The sequence below is a fragment of the Scomber japonicus genome, chromosome 20, assembly GCF_027409825.1.
Source record: "Scomber japonicus isolate fScoJap1 chromosome 20, fScoJap1.pri, whole genome shotgun sequence".
NCBI classification, from domain to species: Eukaryota; Metazoa; Chordata; class Actinopteri; order Scombriformes; family Scombridae; genus Scomber; species Scomber japonicus.
Genome location: NC_070597.1, coordinates 19248163 through 19260199, shown reverse-complemented (window position 1 = coordinate 19260199; position 12037 = coordinate 19248163). Strand labels below are relative to the sequence as shown.

At 37.8% G+C, this 12037-nt stretch overlaps 3 protein-coding genes and 1 pseudogene across 3 annotated transcripts; 2 read left to right on the top strand and 2 right to left on the bottom strand.

The window, feature by feature from the left end:
• Window positions 1-1139: 1139 nt before the first annotated feature.
• On the bottom strand, window positions 1140-2002 carry LOC128381240 (hemoglobin subunit beta-like). Its single transcript, XM_053341194.1, has 3 exons — window positions 1848-2002; window positions 1520-1742; window positions 1140-1381 (listed from the first exon to the last, which is right to left on the bottom strand). Exons 1-3 carry the CDS (start codon window positions 1937-1939, stop codon window positions 1253-1255), a joined length of 444 nt encoding a protein of 147 aa, XP_053197169.1. The 5' UTR covers window positions 1940-2002; the 3' UTR covers window positions 1140-1252.
• Window positions 2003-5113: 3111 nt separating this feature from the next.
• On the top strand, window positions 5114-6385 carry hbae5 (hemoglobin, alpha embryonic 5). The gene is made up of 3 exons (XM_053340975.1): window positions 5114-5269; window positions 5742-5949; window positions 6179-6385. The coding sequence occupies exons 1-3, from the start codon at window positions 5172-5174 to the stop codon at window positions 6305-6307; spliced, it is 435 nt and encodes a 144-aa protein (XP_053196950.1). The 5' UTR covers window positions 5114-5171; the 3' UTR covers window positions 6308-6385.
• A 264-nt stretch (window positions 6386-6649) lies between these two features.
• Window positions 6650-8505, bottom strand: aqp8a.2 (aquaporin 8a, tandem duplicate 2). Its single transcript, XM_053340974.1, has 5 exons — window positions 8246-8505; window positions 7956-8082; window positions 7623-7837; window positions 6910-7044; window positions 6650-6800 (listed from the first exon to the last, which is right to left on the bottom strand). The coding sequence occupies exons 1-5, from the start codon at window positions 8503-8505 to the stop codon at window positions 6755-6757; spliced, it is 783 nt and encodes a 260-aa protein (XP_053196949.1). The 3' UTR covers window positions 6650-6754.
• Window positions 8506-9603: 1098 nt separating this feature from the next.
• On the top strand, window positions 9604-11056 carry LOC128381167 (aquaporin-8-like; annotated as a pseudogene).
• Window positions 11057-12037: the final 981 nt, after the last annotated feature.

The following is a 12037-nucleotide window of genomic DNA, read 5'->3' as shown; positions in this document are numbered from 1 at the left end:
TTCATGGAGGCGTGTACCAAATCTACAGTCTTCCGTCTTTGCAAAAATACATTTAAAAGTTTATGTAAAGCTAATATAAAGTCAAATCAAGTAGATATCCTGCAGTGTTACAGTGCTTTCAGAGTCCCTCTTTTTGGGGGGGAAACAGGGAAACATTATCCCTGGAAACACAAAAAAGGAATTTGATGCTAAAAATACTGTTAATGTGGCAGATTTCCACTGGATATGACGACTCATATATGCTATAGTGGTGGTTCTAGTTTGTACGGCGCCCTTGAGTAAAAGATAGGGAGTGGAGAGATCACAAATACCAAAAATGAAGTACGAAGAATAGATACATTTCTAGCATATGAATATAAATAAAATAGTTATTGTAATTATTAAGAATTATTATCACTAATAATATATATTGCTAATAAAACAAAACTAAATTGCACAAATTCTATATCACACAAATAGAATACACTATAAATCAATATTACCCATCCTCCAGCAGTGTCATCCAAGAGTCAAGCCTAAACTAGTTCACCTTGGTGGTGTGCAGACTGATTTTATATTATTCTTAATCTTTTTTTTTTTTTTACACACAACTCAGAATTAATGCAACAATGTGTCTCTGAAACTACAAATTCACAGTATGAATTATGGTTCTTTTATTTTTAGTGTGACTGATTTTAGTTTTTGCATCAGTAGGCTCCCATATAAATGAGGCGCTACAAAATTAGCCTACCTCTGGCTTTTAGTAGAGACACCTGAGGTCAATATGCCGCTGAAGAGGAGGAATGATTACAGTGAAGAAACCCTATTTCAGTGCTTATGTGGGCGTCAAATTATTTTAAAACATATTTGATGAAGTAAATTAACGATTCCACCAACAATTAACAGTGTTATAATTATTAAAATCCCAGTTATATGTAATATAATGCACATAATAAAAACCTCAACTCCAAACTGGCTTGATACTGAATAACGACTGAATTTTAACAAGATACTATATTCTAGATTTCTAATGCAAAACATTGTGTGATGCATACTGTAAAGGTAAAACTCAAGCATTAAAATACTCAACATAAAAAACAAGTGTACACTAAAGCACACTTGTTGGTACACATGCATAGCAAGAAAACCAATACAACAAATGACGTTTGCTTCATTTGGCCTTTATTTCTTCATTAAAGGAATAAACGACATGTAAAACAGACGTTATTTCTTTTTGGGGTGTCCAGTTGTGTGAGTGGGAGGGTTGCTGGATCTAGTGGTACTGTCTTCCCAGAGCGGACACCACGACGGCCAGGAACTTCTGGAAGGCGCACTGGGTGTCGGCGGTGAAGGCATCTCCGAGCTTGGCGGCGATGGTGATGGTCAGGCAGTCAGAGAAGATCTATACAGGGTCATACATAAAATAATTACATAAGAATAAACAAAATGACATTTGGCATCACGGAAGACTGCATTTTGATATGTGGGTATGAGGTGATACATCTCACACTAAAGAAGTGGAGAAGGCGTGAAGGTATACCTTGAAGTTGTCGGGGTCGACGTGCAGTTTCTCAGAGTGCAGGACACTGAGCTCGGAATAGGCGGCCTTGATGTTGTCCATGTTCTTCACAGCCCTGTCCAGACCGTGCAGCACCTTGACTCCATGGGCCGCAATTTTGGGGTTGCCCTTGATGGCCTCATTGGTGGACAGATCACCATAGGCACCGAAGTACCTCTGAGTCCAGGGGTAGACGATCAGACACCTGCAAGAGGGGGAAGAAACCGGTGAGTTGGAGCAATTTCTCTTATATTGAAATCATGTTTCATCTTAACATTCATGCATTTCATTCTTCATTTCACAACCATACCTGCTCAGGGCCTTGGCACCGATTTCTTCATAGTCCAAGTTGGAGAAGATGCTGGTGATGATGGTACGCTCCTGCTGAGTCCACTCAACCATGATTGCTCTTGTTTGTTCAGGCTTGACACAAAAGACTGAATAATTTGCATGAGCGTGCACCCTGCCTATTTGAATGTCTCCAAGCACCACCCACCCCCTGCTGTGATAGGCTGGAGATGAAATGTTGCAGATAATGGCAGAAGTCGGTAGAACTTTCTGGAAATTTTGATACTGATAATATTTTTAATGACTCATAAAAATGTTTCAGGCCCAGTTAAGATAGTTAATCAAGCAGTTTCATATTTACTACGGTGGATTTATTCTTAATATAACGTCAAAAACTTGTGTAGAGGTCCTGCCTGTTACATAAATGATATATTATAAAAGTATTTAGGGACGTATTCAGGTTTGAAATAAATTATATTCCCAAAACAAAACTTTAAAATCAGCACAAAATGTCCATTAAGCTTTATTTGTTTGCACTTTCACACATTTAAAGACTGGAATTATGAAAATCTTTTCACAATATATTCTGTCCCCATTGTTACATGCAGGATAGGTATAGTTTTCAGCACTCAGAAGAGTGATTACATCCTGAGGTATTTCTCTGATCCCTTTTGACTGTTACTTAATTATTTCTCAGCATGCATGAAGTTAAAGTATATGCGGTAATATATTAATGAAAAAAAGGGATGTATGAAAATAGTTTAGTTTAGTTTGCAAGTTAAAATGTGTGCAAAGAAATGACAGATGATGAAAGATAATACAGGAAGATGGGTTTATTGAAAGCCTCCACCTAAAAAATGTTCAAATTTCACAATATTACAGAAAATAATAAGACCACATCAAAGTGAGAACAGAATAACGCGTATGAATTGATATATTTAGATTGAAGGGCTTCTTGTTAATATATTTGGGTAAAAATATAAACTCATAAAATAAGGCATTTACAGCTATATATATATATATATATATATATATATGCCGCTGAAGAGGAGGAATGATTACAGTGAAGAAACCCTATTTCAGTGCTTATGTGGGCGTCAAATTATTTTAAAACCTATTTGATGAAGTAAATTCACGATTCCACCAACAATTAACAGTGTTATAATTATTAAAATCCCAGTTATATGTAATATAATGCACATAATAAAAACCTCAACTCCAAACTGGCTTGATACTGAATAACGACTGAATTTTAACAAGATACTATATTCTAGATTTCTAATGCAAAACATTGTGTGATGCATACTGTATATATATATATATATATATATATATATATATATATATATATATATATATATATATACAAGTGTATATATACAAGTCTGTACAAGTGTGTCATTAGACTTTATTGATGTCACCGAATTCATTCAAACATGACCAAGCAGTTGGTCAAGTTTCATGCCAGAACTTTTATCTGTGGCACCACACTCTCCAGTAGCGCCCCCTCCACACCCACGCACACAGTGTCCAACTTTATGTATATTTGATTAAGAAAATATTTGAGCCGTTGATAAAGGGACTGTGCGCTCTCTCCTCCCAATGATAGGCAATCAATTTATGTCAGGAATAAAAAACGTCCAAGCAAAGAACAATTGAATTCCCAATCAATCGTATATGATCTTCACAGCTAACCCTTACATTTATTAATTATCAGGAAAAGATTAATTGTGTGCATAGAGCGTCTGTATTGTGTCATAGCCTAATAAGAGTGTAATATTAGAGTATAACTATTTTTGTTGTCCTTTCGATCAAAGTGGTCAATGCAGAATCTGCAGATCTGATTTATTGCGTCCTCAGATGAACCATATAAATCTTCTGCCTTCTTGTGTTTGCTTTTTTTTTTTTTTTTTAATTTCTGTAAATTGAACGAATCTCCCCAAAAGCACTTCATGAGTTAATTGTGTCAATTTAGTCTGAAAAACAAAACAAATGTGATCCAAAGCTAGTTTTCATGTACAGGCGTGCATTTAACCCTTAAACAGACAACGTGCACCAGGAAATACAGACTGTTAAGCTGTTTGAATGGTTAATGTGGTTGTTCAGTTGTATGTGCCTCGAATGAACTGAAGCCTGTGGTAGACCTACACTTTGATAAAAAAAAAAATGATATAACTCAGTTTAGAAACTAGTATGTGTGATATTAATGACCAGAGAAAGCAAAAATGTATCACCTCTCTTTATCAAATAAAGCATTCACCTATTATGAGCATTTTTATAAGTTAATAGGGACAACGTATCTTGAAGGAGATACAACTCATAATGACGAGTTTTTATGTGTATGTGTGCATGTGCATGTGTGTATGTATGTATATGTGTGTATTTAAGTGTGAGATGTGTGTGTGTGTGTGAGTGATGGCCGAGAATGGAGCTGTTTTAAAATGTCGTTGTATTGACCTCAGTGCAATGATAATAAAGACAAATCAACTGTAATGTTTTTTAAGTTGGCTAAATATGTATCTAAAGCATGGAAAAAGCGTCAGGACGGTCTATATGTTTAATTGCTATAATGCTTGCTTTGGGCTGGGCACTTCTGGTGCATGACATGTTAATTAAAAAATCAATCAATCAATCAATTCAATAAAAATTTCAAAAATATTTTTAAAATATATTTGTTCTACTTATGTGCAAATGAGATAACTAGGATTTTATTTTTCACATTTCATTTTCCACTGTGAAGAATATACGCCTGTCAACAGAAAACTGATGATTGTTGAACTTTGTGGAGCGAATGTTGAGATGTTGGATAATGTGTGAACGGGCACCTTGCAGGCCTTTAGGACAAGCAGTCAAATAATCATTGTCCATGTGATGAAGTTTGACCTTAAACTGGTTCAGAAAACATTGCTGAAGACTAAATCATCATTCACATCATACTGGGGCGTAAACCCACTCACTCACTCAACCCTTTGAGTGTAACAGCTGCTCCTGAATCATACGGCCTGAGATGACCCCCACAATCACAAACCCTGCACCCCGGATAAACTCATCTGCATCGCCTCATGCGTCCAAACAGAAGATCAAAAAATGAGTGTGTCATACTCAAATTCTCATATTTATTTTTTTGCCAACTCCCTACCCGTTGCAACCCGCTGATATCGCCTCTCTGCTGGCCTCAAGCCACCGAAGTCTTTATCAGCAGGAGAGGAGGGTCTCACCTGCGTCAGTGGTCACGGCTTGGCAGCGGTCCACGTGGGTGTGCCTCTTCTGCCAACTGAATTTAAGTAGACACCCTGCCAAAAAAACTTTAGTTCATCACTATTCAGGTAGAGAGAACCAAGCGAACATGACTTCACTGAGTGACAAGGACAAGGCCGCCGTCAAGGGGCTGTGGGGCAAAATCTCCAAGTCAGCTGATCAAATCGGCGCTGACGCTCTGGCCAGGTAAGTCTCATTGATCATTAGCAGGACATTGGCATCAAATGCAGTTTTATAATATACTTTAAACCTTGTGTCTGCAGTCGATCAGCGACTTGTCTGTCTGATGAAAGTCCTGGCGTCAGTGCATCAACATCTGGGCTCTCATCTGCTATTTTTTTTTTTTTTTAATATTTAGCTAAACGTTTAGTTACTTCGGTTCTTAAATTGACTTGTAATGCAGCAAAGTAAATTACACTTTAAAAAAAGAAGAAGAAGAAGAAGAAGAAAAAAAAGTAAAACGTGAAGGAAATGATTTTCTTTTAAACTACAGTAACGTGAAGGCACATATTTGGGGTTGATCTGTTGTTCCCATTATCAACCCAAAAGTATCACTGTGGCTCTTGGTGAGGCTAGATCTCACAACCTAGGCTCCAAATATTGTTCCATATGATAGTTGTGCTTATTTCCTCTCTTCTCTCTATTTCCACTTCCACAGGATGCTCGTGGTTTATCCCCAAACCAAGACCTACTTCTCCTCATGGTCAGACTTCTCCGCCGGCTCACCCCAAGTGAAGGGCCATGCCAAGAAGGTCATGGGTGGAGTCGCCTTGGCCGTGTCCAAGATCGACGACCTCACTTCCGGCCTGCTGGAACTCAGTGAGCTGCATGCCTTCAAACTGAAGGTGGATCCTACCAACTTCAGGGTAAGACGACGTGTCATGTGTTCATGATATGAGTGATGTGATGAGATTACGGTCTTTTACAGTGCCTCCAATGCCTCCAATGCGCTCTAGATAACTTGACTTATACATACTTTTACGCAGTTTATAGAATTTTATTTGGGCACAAATGACACAGGCACAGTTTGAAATGTTCAGTGTAAATAACAGTCTTAAATAAGCTCTTAATATGTCTTTCCTCTGTCATCTGCAGCTCCTGGGCCACTGCCTTCTGGTGGTGATCGCCAACCAGTTCCCTAAGGACTTCAGCCCTGCTGTGCATTGCTCCGTGGATAAATTCTTGGCTGCCCTGGCCCTGGGTCTGTCTGAGAGATACCGCTAAGCTGTCAGCAGAGAAATGCGTTCAGCCTTTAAGACTACCATGTTCATTCTTGGTAAAATAATAAAATCATAAACTGCATATCAGCAACGCTCAAAATGTGTCTTTTATGTTTCTCTTTTACTCCATACCTGCACAAGTCAGTATATCACTCAGGAGTTTATTGCATGGTTGTTCTGGTTATTAACGAGGGAAACACACCAAGTTTTGTACATTTGTTTTTATTTCATACTGAAAAATCCACTGAGTTTGACATGAAAGTGAAAAAAAGAAACGAAAACAACATCAAATTGACCATATGACATTATGAAATGATTGAGAAGTATTTAGTATTTGAAAGGCGGCGTTAAATAAAATACATCATTATTATTATCATGATTATTATCTGCTGGGACACACAATGTTAACAGCTTTATTGTCGTCTGAGCAATAAAACCACAATGGAGACTATTATGATTTCAAGATCACTCGTAACTGATGGTCACCGAGAATGAGCCTGAAATAAAAGACAGACAGATATATTGTTATCATTTTATATCATGTTTTTCATTTTTGGCATTTTAGTCAATCAGAATATATATATATTCATGTTTGGCTTTTCTTACCTGAGCAAAGCAGCGGCTACCAGGCCTCCTCCTATGGGTCCAGCCCAGTACACCCAGTGGTACTCCCAGTAGTTGGCCATCACAGCTGGGCCAAAAGCCCTGGCAGGGTTCAGACACGTCCCTGATACATCACCCCTGCACCAAGAAACAGATATTGCATATTTTAATGAAATACAATTTGACTTACAAAAAAGAAAAAGAAAAAAAATCAAAATAAAGAAAAGTCACATTATAATTGTAATCATGGCCTATAATTACTAATAATGTGCTTTGGAAGTTGATCAAATAAAAAATATATTAATATATTAAATAGTTTTCTGTAGATAAGATTAGAAATAATTTAAAAAATAAATAAAATGAAATAAATCTATGTGGTGTGTTTTGTGTCATTGTAAATAAAAGTATCGGTTATTGATTTTGAGATTATTAATGAAGTAATGATTTAGCAATATTTAAGCCATTTGCAAGAAAATATCTCTAACTGTAGCTACGTAAAAGTATATATTTAATCAAACATAAATAAATAAAGATTATGTCTATGTTTCAAATAAAATATATTTGTATAAATACAATAATTCATTTTACTAATAGCAGTTGGTGTACTGTAAGTATTGAACACAGTGCAGGCATGTGATAATAAATGGGTTATGATAATAAAGATGGCAATAAACTCTACACACACACATTATTTGGTCATCGCCCTTTTATCTCACCCTGCCAGGATGTTAATGATGACAGTACACCCCACCAGGAATGGAGCCAAGGGGGTTTTTGTCTTTTTGTTGACGGCTACCAGCAGCACCACCATGGTCACCAAGCAGGTCATGGCCACCTCCCCAAAGATGGCTCCAGGCAGCTGACTTTCTGACTTGAGGATATCAAACGCAGCCCCTGTGGCATTTCTGTATCTTTCTGCAGGCACCATCATCTGTGAAATGTCATGGATGAGGAGCATTTTTAGGTTTTTTTAAGAAAAAGTTTGTTAAAATGTGTGCAAAAGCATATTATGTAGTCTCAAGATTTGACTTGGTGAATTTTCAACTGACCTTTGCCATTCCAGCTCCAAGGACTCCTCCAATTAGCTGGCTGACGAGGTAGGGTCCCACCATAATCAGCTCCATGCCTCCACACAGGTAGATGGCAATGGTGAAGGGAGGGTTGAAATGGGAGCCGCTGGAAGGAGGGAAAGAAGCAAGAGCAAATTTAAGAGATGGTTTTAAAAAGGAGAGATCATGCAAAATGCAAAAGACACAAATGGTTGTTCAGGTAATATTGCAACAAAACACCAGTCAAATTATGAATGTAACCACACTTCTACTAGTCTGTCTTCCTTTACCTAATGTTATCCATGACCGCCACCATCACTGCCACTGCCAGTCCATGCACCAGGGCTGGCTGCAGCCGTCCAGCTGCTGGCACATTCTCGATGACTGACACACAGCCGATGAAAACGAAGAACATGGTCCCCACTATCTCTGCCAGGCAGGGCTGGCATAGTCTCTCATATGTGTTGGGACTTCTGGCCACAGGTGCCTTCTTGCCTTTCTCCATCAGAGTTGAATCTGTGTCTTCCATTTCCATTTTCTCAACTCCCATTGTTGCTTTTTCTTTTTTTTTTCTTTTTTGCTTCTACTTCTTGTTCTGTTTCTGTTCCAGGATTCTCACATATAATTTACTTTTAAGGATTTTGCTAGTGTTTGCTAACCTGTGTGCCTGTCAGCAACTACAGTGCACCTGACCCACTCTGCAGACTGAGTAGAGGGCATTGCAAGGTGTTGTGATTATTTATACCCATCAGCTGGCACACTTAAGTCATAAAACATCAAATCCCTGCCCAACTTTAAACTTTATTTGACCCAGGTAAGCCAGTTCCTGCACGAGTCCTCCTAAGGTAAAAAGTTCAGGCTAATCAAGCATGAACTCACAGTGGTAATACAGACATAGATTAACTGACAGTAGCCAAAAAGATAGACTTTAAACTTTGCGTCAGTTTTTATGGGTGAGCGTGTTGAACTCGTGTTACCTAGTAACTTTAGATCAGATCAAACTGAATATTCTTACATTGTTCTGCTAACACTTTTACTAAGTTATATTCAGTGGTGTGCATCTAATTCAGTGCTGTACTTCAATATGACTTTAAGGTACTTGCAGTTTACTTGAGTATATCCATTTAATAAATAAAGATTATGTCTATTTCATGCACTGAGACCACTTCATTTCAGATGGAAACATTGTACTTTTTACTCCACCACATTTAACATCTAGTGATTAGTTATTTTGTAGATTAAAATTTTAAATAAAACATTTATTAAATACATAAAAATGCAACCTACTTAATGCAACCTTTTTGGCTTATGACCCTTTACAAAAAACAGTGTTTGGTTGGGGCGACTTGTCATGACTCAGATGTTTGCAGTTTCAAAAAAGAGTGATTTTAACACTTAATTTCTCAGATGGTTTCATTAAATAACTTTTTAGAAAGTGGTAAAATTGATGAGAGAGAAAATTCTTAACCTGAATACAAATTTGTGAGGCAGAACTTTGTGGGTTTTTTTACATTCCTAACCCATTAATCATTTGACAACCCCTCACATTTATCTTATGACACTTCAGAGAGGGCCCATCCCCTAGGTTGTGAACCACCGGGTATAAATAATCACAACACCTTGCAATGATTTATACTTAATCTGCAGGATGACTCAGGTGCACTATAGTTGATGGGAGGTACACTGGTAGGCTAACCCTAACCCTACCAAAATCCTTAAAACTATATTACATGTGAGAATCCTGAGCCAGCAGTTGGACAGCTACAGCCAGCCCTGGTGCATGGACTGGCAGTAGCAGTGATGGTGGCGGTCGTGGATAACATTAGGTAAAGGAAGACAGACTAATTGAAGTGTGGTTACATTCATAATTTGACTGATGTTTAACCCTATTTTGCATGATCTCTCCTTTTTAAAACCATCTCTTAAATTTGCTCTTGCTTCTTTCCCTCCTTCCAGCGGCTCCCATTTCAACCCTCCCTTCACCATTGCCATCTACCTGTGTGGAGGCATGGAGCTGATTATGATGGGACCCTACCTCGTCGTGCTTGGGGCTTTAAGAAAACCTAAAAATGCTCCTCATCCATGACATTTCACAGATGATGGTGCCTGCAGAAAGATACATAGGGGCTGCGTTTGATATCCTCAAGTCAGAAAGCCAGCTGCCTGGAGTCATCTTTGGGGAGGTGGCCATGACCTGCTTGGTGACCATGGTGGTGCTGCTGGTAGCCGTCAACGGAAAGACAAAAACCCCCCTTGGCTCCATTCCTGGTGGGGTGTACTGTCATCATTAACATCCTGGCAGGGTGAGATAAAAGGGCGATAACCAAATAATGTGTATGTGTAGAGTTTATTGCCATCTTTATTATCATAACCCATTTATTATCACATGCCTGCACTGTGTTCAATACTTACACCAACTGCTATTAGTAAAATTGAATTCTTTTATTTTGTATTATATATTTTATTTTAAACATAGGCAAAATCTTTATTTATTTATGTTTAATTAAATATATACTTTTACATAGAGATATTTTCTTTCAAATGGCCTAAATATTTCTAAATCATTACTTCATGAATCATTTCAAAATCAATAACCAATGCTTTTATTAACAATGACACAAAACACACCACATAGATTTATTTCATTTCATTTTTTCAAATTATTATGTATTTTTTATTTTATTACAAAATATTTCTGATCTAACCAACAGTAAAACTTTGAAAGCAAATTATTAGTGATTATAGGTTATGATTAAAATTAAAAATTGACAGTTCTTGATTCTGAAATGCACTATTTGTTTCTTGGTGCAGGGGTGATGTGTCAGGGACGTGTCTGAACCCTGCCAGGGCTTTTGGCCCAGCTGTGATGGCCAACTACTGGGAGTACCACTGGGTGTACTGGGCTGGACCCATAGGAGGAGGCCTGGTAGCCGCTGCTTTGCTCAGGTAAGAAAAGCCAAACATGAATATATATATATTCTGATTGACTAAAATGCCAAAAATGAAAAACATGATATAAAATGATAACAATATATCTGTCTGTCTTTTATTTCAGGCTCATTCTCGGTGACCATCAGTTACGAGTGATCATGAAATTATAATAGTCTCCATTGTGAGTTTATTGCTCAGACGACAATAAACCTGTTAATGTATCCCAGCAGATAATAATCATGATAATAAAGCGCATTGCAATATGTTGTAATTATTTATACCCAGTACGTTCAAACGGAGGTGACGGACCTTCTCTGAAGTGTCACAAGTTCAATCTGAGAGGTTGTGAATTGATTAATGGGTTAGGAAAGTGAAAAAACACAAAGTTGGGCCTCACAAATTTGTATTCAGGTTCAGAATTTTCTCTTTTTCTCTTTTCTCTTTCTAGAAAGTTATTTATTGAAACCATCAATCTTTGTTGAAACTGCAAACATCTGAAACCCCAACCACTAAGTAAAGGCCATTGCAAGGTGTTATGGTTATTTATCAGCTGGCACATTGAAGTCATAAAACATCATCCTGCCCAACTCTAAACTTTATTTGACCCTAGCTTCGTCTTTATACTGAGCCAAGCAAGTTCTTGCACGGGTCATCCTAAGGTGAAAAGTTCAGTTGAGTCAAGCATGACCTCACAGTGGTTAATACAGACATAGATTAACTTACAGTAGCCTGAATGGTAAATGGACTGTACTTATATAGAGCTTTTCTAGTGGTTACAACCACTCAAAGCTTTTACACTACATCTCATTCACACACAATCATATACTGATGGCAGGAGCTACCACGCAGGGGGCCAACTTGCACATCGGGGGAAGCTAACCATTCATTCCCATTCACACACCATAGGCGCAGCAATGGGAGCAATTTGGGTTTGAGTGTCTTGCCCAAGGACATTGACACGTAGACTGGAGAAGCCAGGAATCATACCGCCATTGGAGGATGACTGCTCCACCTCCTGAGCCACAGCCCAAAAAAAGTTAAAAGATAGACTTTAAACGTTGATTGTGTTGAACTCATGTAGGATAGGATCATCTAGGATAATTGAAGCAGATCAAACTGAATATTCTTACATTGTTCTGCTAACACTTTTA

Bases quoted from the DNA above. Each gene is read 5' to 3' on its own strand.
- LOC128381240 (XM_053341194.1), bottom strand. From the start codon at position 1,939: ATGGTTGAGTGGACTCAGCAGGAGCGTACCATCATCACCAGCATCTTC. The intron at 1,743-1,847 runs GTATGGTTGTGA...CCCCTCTTGCAG, and splicing joins GGTGCCAAGGCCCTGAGCAG to GTGTCTGATCGTCTACCCCT. The intron at 1,382-1,519 runs GTATACCTTCAC...GACCCTGTATAG, and splicing joins TCGACCCCGACAACTTCAAG to ATCTTCTCTGACTGCCTGAC.
- hbae5 (XM_053340975.1), top strand. From the start codon at position 5,172: ATGACTTCACTGAGTGACAAGGACAAGGCCGCCGTCAAGGGGCTGTGG. The intron at 5,270-5,741 runs GTAAGTCTCATT...CCACTTCCACAG, and splicing joins GGCGCTGACGCTCTGGCCAG to GATGCTCGTGGTTTATCCCC. The intron at 5,950-6,178 runs GTAAGACGACGT...TGTCATCTGCAG, and splicing joins TGGATCCTACCAACTTCAGG to CTCCTGGGCCACTGCCTTCT.
- aqp8a.2 (XM_053340974.1), bottom strand. From the start codon at position 8,505: ATGGGAGTTGAGAAAATGGAAATGGAAGACACAGATTCAACTCTGATG. The intron at 8,083-8,245 runs GTAAAGGAAGAC...CCCTCCTTCCAG, and splicing joins GCGGTCATGGATAACATTAG to CGGCTCCCATTTCAACCCTC. The intron at 6,801-6,909 runs GTAAGAAAAGCC...CTTTTATTTCAG, and splicing joins GTAGCCGCTGCTTTGCTCAG to GCTCATTCTCGGTGACCATC.